The following is a 10,432-nucleotide window of genomic DNA, read 5'->3' on the forward strand; positions in this document are numbered from 1 at the left end:
GCAGATTATTTTCCCTCCACACAACTTCCCCCGACTGAAGAAGACTGCAGCTGAAACTTTTTGACGGGAGCGACTCTTTCTGGCAAAGATATGCGCGGCAAACAGCTTTAGGAGAGCTCAGCATTACCGGTTATGGTGATACAGATTAAAATAGGAACCATAGCAGATTGGATTATACTTAATACGCCATTTCATATCGTGTAACGTGTCATATTCTGGGCGCCGTGCCCTTGTTTATGAGGTGCGTCCGAATTACAATTAGCCCACATTTCACTGAGATTCCTTTGAAGCAGCCACGCTGCACTGTTGTGTGTAGAGACCCAAACCAGTGGGCCACATTCATCTGACCATTAGCGCGGGATCAGGCTGTGTCTGGTTGTCGTATCCTCCACGCCACCTGCACGTCCAAATTAAACACAATTAAGCGTTGCCGCCAGAATAACACAAAGCCTCAACGCTGCATGTCCAATCATTTTGAGCGCTTTTTATTAACAGGAACAGAAGCTGATGAACCGGTGCGTGGTGAGCTCGCGCATCTTCAGGCAGTAGAAATAACGGTGTGGATACATGCGCGTGGCCTCTCTGCTGTTTTAGGTGAACACATGGGGATATAGAATTAATTTTGATACATGCTCTAAACTCCCGCTGTCTCTTTCTCCTGTGTGTGTGTGTGTGTGTGTGTGTGTGTGTGTGTGTGTGTGTGTGTGTGTGTGTGTGTGTGTGTGTGTGTGCAGTACATGTCCACACTCAGTTCAAAGCTTTAATATGTTCGCTTCCCTGATCACTGATGAGTAAACTGGACCCCCGCGCTGTGAGCTCCGAGTCCGGAGTGCAGTGCGCGAGGGGAGGGAATCCCTCCAGTGTCTGACGCTCCCTTTACCAAGGAAACCCACACGCGCTCTCTGACGCAACTGCCCATTTCAGGAAACATGCGTCAATGGACCGAAGCAAGTCAGACAAATAGTGAACTCCACAGCACGCGCTGACGTCCGTAACCGAAAAAATACACCTGTCGAGACATCATTTTTGCTACTTTTACTTTATCCGCGCTTTTCGGTTACACGGTTCCCTCTCCCAGTGTCCGCCGGGCGAAGGATGGTCACAGCGGATCTTTCTTTTTGCACTACCTTATCCAGAAACAACCCCTCCCTGGATGGAGTCGCAACGCCCAGGCGTGACGTAGGCTGTTTCGTTGGTGTTGAAAAGCCGTTGCAGTTCTTCATAGTGCCATTGAAGTGAGTCATCTCTAGGTAGTGTGGTAAAAAGGAAAAGAAAAAAAAAAGAAAAAAAAAAACTTCGAAGTGTTCCGCGAACAGCAGAGAGCGCAGATAGAGTGTGAAGTAGGCAAGGCGACGGAAAATATTCAGAAGATTAGACAGGCTATAGGCTTTAAAGCGAATGTTAACCTGCGTGAGTCACTCTCTAACTACAGGTTCACTTGTCTCCACTGGATCTGACTGCTGAACGTGTGCTACTGACTTAACGTTGAAGTTTGCACACCTGAGAGGATCTGAAACAGTGTAGTGTAGGTTTACCTGCGGCTCAAGCACAATAAGAAGCAGCCTTTAAAAAGTAACGCTAACACACTAAAATATTTACCCTAAGTTGCAATATCTGTAAGATGTTTTAGGTTTAGTTTAGAGGAGCATTAATTGCACTTTGTCTTTGCCAACTCTTCTGGATATCCCAAATTAACAACGTCTCGAGTCAGAGGATTTTTTCTATTGGTGCTTTTTTTTTTTATCAGCGAGGAATTTTAAGAAAAGGTTTCAGAGCTCAAACATTCTACTGAAATCTTACTCTTTCCTGGATCATGTACCAGGACTACTCCGGGAACTACGACACCTCGTCCCGCGGAAGCAGCACCTCTCCGGCCCAGCCAGAGTCCTTCACAAGCGGCAGCAGCACGATCGGAAGTCCGATCTCTACCTCAAGCTACCAGGTAACAAGGAAACACCGCGGCTTCATCTATGTAAATAAAATCCTAACATTTATCTGCTTTAAATGGAAATTACAGTTAGTCTTATTGTATATATTGATGGTATCATGGGATTGCGCTTTGATTGACTTTTAATGGGAATTCTTCAGGTCGTTTGGGGGAAAAAAACACGGATGAACCCAATGACACAGATCACATCGATGGCTCAGAACAGATGCAAGACTAGATGTATGCACAAGTATTTTGGACTCATACCATTTGAATTCTGTCACAAGCTATCTGGACACAGTCTGATGATTTACTTTGATCAGATAGGCTACCAAATTTATAGCACTGGTTGCTGCGCATAGTATACGGGCGAAGCCATGCGCATATTATTTCATGAAAAAAAAAGAATTATTCTTGAATCGCTCCCTGTTATAAAACAAGAAGTGCATAACATACAGACTATACTCTGACATATGTGAGGTGATCTGTCTGTCGGTGCAGGAGAAGGGGACGCATCGAAATGGGTTTTGGAGCCTGTGATTTCCAGATGTCAGTTTCAGATCCACGATCTCTGTCAAGTGTTTCCATCTTTCCTATCCTTCCTGCGTCTGTAGCTCCCCACTGCAGCCGCTTTTTACGCGCATGCATTATAGGGACGATAAATCTTTAGAGCACATACATATATACCATACTCTGGGCTGTGTATACTTTGCGCTAGTCTGGTAATTATCTGGCTAGGGCTAAAGCTTGTTGCGGAGAATGCAACAGGCTTGTGCTGCTTGATACACAAATGAATGTCTCATTTTTCCTGGTCAGGAGTTGAAGCGTTCTGGACATCCAGAAGGCCTGTGTCGCTGCAGAATGGGATTTGAGTTCAGTTAAAGTTGGTATTTGTGGCAGATGTTTCTCTTATTGGACTATCAGAAATAATCATGGATCGGATTGTAGGCTGATTTGATCAGATGGGTCTCGGGGCTGCACATGGCCACATTCCGTCCAGTGGGAAGCGCGCACAGACCGGGAGCGCAGGACTATCAAAGCCCGTATTTCCTTACCCGAGAAAACGCCAACAACGGCGCTGCTGCGCTTAAAATACCAAATCAATGCAGTTCATCTGCTCGATTTTATCGCAGGGTTTAGCTTTCATACATTCTCAGTGAGATGTGTCCTGTCGGTGTGCCAGCTTGAGGTTATGAGGATGCCGTGTCCTCATTCGCAAATAATAGGACATAAATCCGGGAAGAGGCATGTTGTTTACCCGCACCCAAGTCTTGCATAGAGCAGTTCTGTGGAAAAGCCCCGTCAGGCTCACGCAACATTACGGTAAACGACTTTTGGCTCGTATCTATCATTGCTCTGGTTCCCTGTAATCACACACTGACTGCCTGTTTCCCATTACAGCGGGCTGGAACATGACCTCTTTGTTAGGTTTAATAAGACATATCAAAACAAGGCATTTTTCTCTTTCTTTATTGGCCAGTAGATTTTTTTTTTATCAGATCAGAGGTTTTAGCTTTTAGGCTTCCCTTTATTCAGTGTAACGACTGTGTGAAACTTTACGTCCTTCACAATCCATTGCATACGATTTATTCAATCCTTGTTTTTACTTATGAGGAATTTTAACTCTCTCACACTGAAACCAAGCTCTCCAAAACATTCCGCTCACATAATTCTGCCTAACTATCTGGCTTGTTACAGCTGGCTGCTTCCCCTCTTACTGGAACTGACTGCGTTTCACATGTGCTTAACAAATCCCATACACAATGACTCACCAGATAAACAAAGTTCCAATAGACTGCCAGGATATCCGACGGAAAGTCGGGAATAGCGGGGATTTGGGGACGTGCGTAAATTACGCACACTGGCAAGGCAGCCCTGTCTGTTTGTGGACTCCAGAGACATGAAGTAATACTGATCTGACACCGGTTCTCATCCTGGTGATTATTATGCAAGTCAAATTCACTCATACCTGTAGACTGTAGATCATTATACAATTACCTTGTGAGGTTATGTGAGGATTTGAAAAAGAGTGTCTTTCTATTTGAGGGCTTGGTGCCAAGAGTTGAGAGGCTTGGAGTCATGCTCTTGTCTCTGGACCAGCAGCATACCATTGCGCATCACAGTATGTCTTGTAATGCCCTCACAACTACAGGCAAATGTATCACAAATATGTTTTTGGAAGTAAAAGTTGATTCCAATAATAAAATAATTAAATCTGCCATTCATCAGATTTTGTATTTTAAAATAATTCCTCGTGGAATAATTAATCTTCCAGACAAACAAAGGTTTATTCCCTCAAATAATTTTCGAGCTGGCGGCTGAAAAGTTCAGATGAACCCCTGGTCCAGTCCAGATATGTGTAATACTTCCCCACTTCAGTTTTTTGTCTCATGGTTATTGTAGTAAAGTGAGATGCACTGGACACCTTGGGCTTTCCCACATGATTCACAGCATGTGTCACTGTTCTACTCTACGGGTTACATGCGCAACATTTTGCCTATGTGGACTGAATCATTACTATATGCTTGAAATATGAGAAAAGAGTGTGAATTTAATAATGGTGGGCGGTGATGGTGTGTGTGTGAAATGAAGCAGGGCTCATGCACTTCTCTGGAAAAATGTTCTTTCACCATGCATCCCCTCCTCTCCTCTCCTCTCCTCTCCTCTCCTCTCATCTCATCTCATCACATTTCTCCTGTTCCTTCTCTTTCCAGAAGTACAGGGTTGACATGCCCGGCTCCAACAGTGCCTTCATACCCACCATCAATGCAATCACAACCAGCCAAGACCTGCAGTGGATGGTGCAACCCACGGTCATCACCTCTATGTCCAACCCTTACTCGCGGTCCCACCCGTACGGCCATCACCTGACCAACGGGCCGGGGCTGCTGGGGCACAACACACTGGCTCGGCCCGGCGTCATCCGCTCCATCGGGGACGCCAGAGGCCGACGCAAGAGGGATGAACAGGTGAGGAACCTGAGATGACAGAGTCGGGCAAAAAAGGATTTTTTTTCGTGGCATAATTTTATATGAATTTGTTGCCTCAGAAGATTTTTGCAGTGCTGTCTGAAAGCAAAGCAAAACACCTGATTACTATAATTGGAAATCATTGAATAAACATGTTTATCACTGAATTTATTTTTTCTTGTATGATTGTTATTCTGCTCAGCCAGTAGTATCACCCAGCTCTGGTTTATCTTCTCGCTCTTTATTTTATATTGATTGTGCGTGCGCCTTATTTTACCTGCTGTGCTCTGTCTTTGCTTGCCCTCAGCTCACCCCGGAGGAAGAGGAAAAGAGGAGGGTGAGGCGTGAGAGGAATAAGTTAGCCGCCGCCAAATGCCGCAACCGTAGACGCGAGCTCACCGAGATGCTGCAAGGGGTGAGTAGAAATCTGAAAAGTGGAGACAGCAGAGCAGATCAGCTGTAATCATATAAAACAACCGCAAATCAGTGTGTAAGTGCTGGAGCATCTTGTTCCTCTTATGTGGCAAACAGCTCCAGCTAATAAACACCCAGCTTCCTGTTTTTTTGGGGGTTTTTTCTTCTTTTGGCAAGATTTTTCATCCTTATTGTTGATGTAGAAAATCACAAAATGTCCAAAGAGCAACAAAAGAAATGATTTTAACACAGAGAATGGGGGCTCACAGTTGCTCAGAAGTCTGGCAGGAGTCCTGTTTTCCAGATTTCTGATGAGTGATTGAACTCCACACCTAAATTTACAACCTCACATTACTGGTTTCACTCTGAGTGCAAGGTCTGAGTGAAAAGATGACAGCCGATGAAAAGCTTTTTGTCTCGGGCAGCTGTAGACAGAGGTAGGGCTGTCTCGCGGCCCTGCCTGGCAGACAGTAACGGCATCTAAATGGACTAATTAGCCGAATTACAGTGAGGTTGAGCTTGTCAGGCCTTAAAAACCCCCAGGAATGGAATTTGCTGTAGGCAGCTGTCTCCATGAATGCAGGACATTTTGTAAAAGGGGCAAATTGCTTGTCTCACAATCCTACAAAGAGCTTGCACACACACATACACACACACACACACACACACACATATATATACAAACACACGCTACAGCCAATGCTTCCAGGGGGGGGGGGCGGGAGGGGGGGCCTTTCCGTCTTCACATGCCTGTTTTTTAAAATTCCAAATAAGGAAGTGTCGCTTTCCAGTGAAAAGATGGAGCAATATTCCTACAATAGCTCCTCTTTGATTTGCTGATAGCATTCCTATAAGTGTCTCACTGGGCACCTCCTCTCTTGGCTTCTTGTGCACGACTTCCTCATACCTTTACCCATGAGTCAAAGTTCTCAGACAGCAAGTCAGCTTATCATTATCTGCCTGATGTCTGTGACTGACAAACAGCTTTTATGAGACTTTGTCTTTTACGTGACATATTAATGACACAGTGTCGAAGCAGATCCCATATCTCTGAGACGCAAACAATGCAAAGACATTATGTGAAGCTCAAAATTCAGGCAGGAGGCGTCGAGATTACACGTCGTAAGTCTAAATGGCCCGTGACAAATTCTTGATTTAATGTGTTGCTTGTGCTACTTTCTGTGTTTAAGAAAACCAGAGCAAACAAACAGTGCCCTCTTTTGGCGCGTTGGAGGAACACTCACACAATCTGACGACCTTAATGCTGGAGAAACTCTGGGATCATCACATGCCTTATAAAGCCTTGATTTGGCTGAAGGTCATATGCATTTTGTCACTGAATACCAGTGAACATGTTGTTACAGTATTGGTTTTTATCAACCACAAAAGGCTTTTGGCTGGAGACCTTTGTCGCATCATTCCTCGTTCATCTCTCTTGTGTCTCTGCAAAAAAAAATGCCTCAAATATAGTTAACAAAAACAAACGTGCTCATACTCAAGCTCAAGTGGTCACCCTAATTTCTTGTTTCTCCATCGACAGGAGACTGAGAAGCTGGAGGAGGAGAAAGCCGACCTGCAGAAGGAGATCGAGAGCCTGCAGAAGGAGAAAGACAAGCTGGAGTTCATGCTGGTCGCCCACAATCCCGTGTGCAAGCTGCCCATTGAGGATCGCCACCAGTCGTCAGGGCACCAGCAGCACCAGCAGCACCAGCAGCACCAGCAGCACCAGCAGCAATGTACCCCGCTCCCCCTGACCATGCGCCCCAACATGGGCACCCGGGCTCAGATGAACCAGGTGGTGGTGAAGCAAGAGCCAGAGGACAACGAGGATGACGTGGGCAAGCCTCAGCGCTCCGTCATCAAGCCCATCTGCCTGGGTGGCGGGGGTGTCAGCGGTGGGATATACTGCACAGATGGAGACAGCCTGAACACACCGGTGGTGGCAGCGTCCACCCCGGCCGCCACACCCAGCGCCCCAAATCTCATATTCACCTACCCGAGCATGCTGGAGCCCGAGAGCCCATCGCCCTCCTCTGAGTCCTGCTCCAAGGCCCACCGGCGCAGCAGCAGCAGCGGCGACCAGTCCTCAGACTCCCTCAACTCACCCACCCTCCTGGCCCTCTGAGCGAGGTGCTCGGCTCGGCGCAGCTGAGAAACGAACACTGTGGCTGAAGGCAAGTACGAGGATTGACTGGGCCCCCACCCCACCCCCACCCCCACCCCTCCAGTGTCTTTTAAAGACCCAAGAGCACATTCAAAAGTCCAGACCAAGCTGACCATGTGAGCCGTTTCCCCCTACACAGGGAGACCCACAAGGGCTACGCTGCGTGTTTCTTCTTGTTCTGCTTCAGTGTAAAATTTTTTATTTGTAAAAGTGTGTGCACCAATCCTAAAAAGTGTCATCCCTTCGCCATTTCAACTCGAGTGTCAACTTGTTTACTGGGCAGACAGTTCTGAAAGAAAGACATGCCTAAATGTGGCAATTGTGAGTTGGTGTGACTAAGACTAGAGATCACGTTCTTAATATATTTTTCTGAATCTGTTTAAAAAGCCATGCTGACACTTGCACTCCGCCAAGACGAATCAATAAATCACTCAACGAGGTCAGCATTTTACTGGATTTTCTGAGGAGAGAAAGAGACAGTGAGCAAAGACTTCCTCTCCTCTTTTTTCCACTTAGATTTGTCCTTTCATAACTTGGACCTTGATTCAGGAATTGCTACCGAGAGTGTGTACACATTTCTGATGTTATTCCCATCTCTTTAATTGTATTTATGGACTGTGCTGATTAAATTTTACAAAGTGTTTTGTTGAGATATCGTCCTCTCCTTAATCTGCCTGTAGAAAAGCAAAGTTGTCGCCCACAGGGTGACTTAAGCACTCCTCAGTGTTGCAAACGATACGAGCCAACTTTCAATCAATGACTAGTTCCTCAATACTCTATACCTTCTATTTTGCCATAGTGGCTTGACTTTACAGTAGTATTGGTGTGCTTTTCCTCAGTGATTCTGTACCTGAACTTTACAACCTGTTTATGACAAAGTGTATGTGATTTACATTGATGTCGGGGATATCTCTCTGGTGTAGTGGAACCCCATCGTGAAGAGCATTGCAGGACTGCAGGCTGTTGAATGGTTGAGCCAAAGTGTTGCAGAGTTGGTACTATACGTGTAGGGACGATAGACTTCATCACTTCATTGTGTCACATCGAGAAAAGGTTTCTCTTTTTAGCTCAGACATAAAGGTTTGAACGGAACCCTCCCTCCACTGGATCCTGCACTTCTTTGTTTCGTACACTCTCTAAATAAAGGTCTTATCTTTTTTCAACACCGCCTCTCAGGGCAGGTCAGGTTTCAAAAAGCCAAAAAGGTTTGTATGACAAATGTAATCCTGTAATTCGTCCGTCTTTGTCTAAAAGGAGGGATTTTGCTCAAATTTGAAAAAAGCCACTGTGGTCTAGACTGTCGCCAGCTGCCAATGATGTCAACCCTGTTTATACTGTGTTTGTAAATCTGTCACTTTTAGTAAAGAAATGATGTTTAAATTCAACTCAGATGATTTATGGGTGTATGAACATATGCCAACTTGGAGGTACTCAGTAGAAACCTAGTGGACGCCTTGTCGGCTTTAAACAAGGGCCAGACACGGTTCACTTTTTGACTATAAGGAAGGGATAAGACTCTCTCTACAGCTGGCCTGAGATGAAAGAGGGGACACCTTGAGAAGATGTAATATTTTGGAGGTTTTATGAAGCACTTCTTTTTTTTTCTTTTTTTTTTTTTGTTGTTATTTTTACATGTGTGTATCTTAAAGGGATGAGGGATTTCAATACCGTGCACTGAGAAGGACACAGGAACAGCGATATTTGGGACTTTTTTTTTTTGTTTACTTCAAACATTCCTAATGAATATAATGTCAGGGGTTGAAGGGGGTGTCATCTTTGCTCGAACCCTTTTTGTTATCAGAGGAGTAAAAGCTGTGGTTGGAAGACTTTTGTTTGCGCTGGATGCAGAAAACAGACTTTGAAATTCAATACAAGCTGCTACTACTTGTTTGGAAAAACCATGTCGGCTGTTTATATTTCACTGATGTTGGGTTTAGCATCACTGGCTGTAATATCACGTGATGCAACAGGGCGTCTTTGATCCTGTTTGACAACATAAAGAGGTGAAATGATAACCAAAAACATTACTGTGGGCAAGTCTGATACGTCTGTATGTTGAGATATTCCGAAGCCCCTCGACACACATAGGAAAGCCATTGACTGTAGATCTTCTACTGTACATGTCATCTACTGTCTGTCGCCTGTTTTCAACTAACTATTTCTTCTTTTCCAAATGCTTTAACTGTTAAAAATGACTCAAAATTAATAAAAACAGCAATATGTATAGCAGTGTTTGTTAATTTAAATGAATAATAATAAAAAATCATTTTCAACTTGGAATTGTCCTTTTTCATTCATAAGAATGCAGTTACACTAACACACACAACTGACAAAGGTCTGTGATTCAGTCTAGTATTAAAATATCATCAGCCTGCTTATTAATCATTTTTCATCATTTTACAGTAAGAATGACTATTTCTAAAAACCATATTTTTAAATATATTTGATTGATGGGATTGAAAGAATGGAAAATGTAAAAAAAGTATACATACACATATAAACACACACACACATATGTGTGTGTGTGTGTATATATATATATATATATATAAAACATGATAATAATGTCAAAGTGTACTCAGAGGTATTTATAGCCTATATTCAATATAGGCTTAATGTTTGAAATTATTCCCAGAGAAATTGAATTATTGTTTCCAGTGCAGAGATGTGTAGTAGTAGAGTAGACTCTAAAGAACGTATGTAAGTAATATGAAGGAATATTATCCTATATGAGAAATTATGTCAAAACAAATCAGTTCTCCAGAATACAGCCTAGAGGGCATTCATTTTTCTGTGTAATGCCGATATTAAAATACTAGTAAACAATAGCCTGTAATCTACAGTATATTCAGTATATAAAATCATAGTTAGGTTATATTGATATTTTGTTCAGTTAGCCTAAATGCAGTATTTTTACCATCCATATACCCCAACAGTTAATTAGTATTATGAACATTG

General features: G+C 43.8%; 1 protein-coding gene across 1 annotated transcript; it reads left to right on the forward strand.

The window, feature by feature from the left end:
* The first annotated feature begins 1,119 nt into the window (after positions 1-1,119).
* fosl2 (FOS like 2, AP-1 transcription factor subunit) lies at positions 1,120-9,700 on the forward strand. Its single transcript, XM_022751068.1, has 4 exons — positions 1,120-1,942; positions 4,642-4,896; positions 5,204-5,311; positions 6,851-9,700. Exons 1-4 carry the CDS (start codon positions 1,814-1,816, stop codon positions 7,433-7,435), a joined length of 1,077 nt encoding a protein of 358 aa, XP_022606789.1. The 5' UTR covers positions 1,120-1,813; the 3' UTR covers positions 7,436-9,700.
* The last annotated feature ends 732 nt before the right edge of the window (positions 9,701-10,432 follow it).

This window comes from Seriola dumerili, unplaced genomic scaffold (genome assembly GCF_002260705.1).
Source record: "Seriola dumerili isolate Sdu_G_001 unplaced genomic scaffold, Sdu_1.0 BDQW01000149.1, whole genome shotgun sequence".
In the NCBI taxonomy this organism is placed as follows: domain Eukaryota; kingdom Metazoa; phylum Chordata; class Actinopteri; order Carangiformes; family Carangidae; genus Seriola; species Seriola dumerili.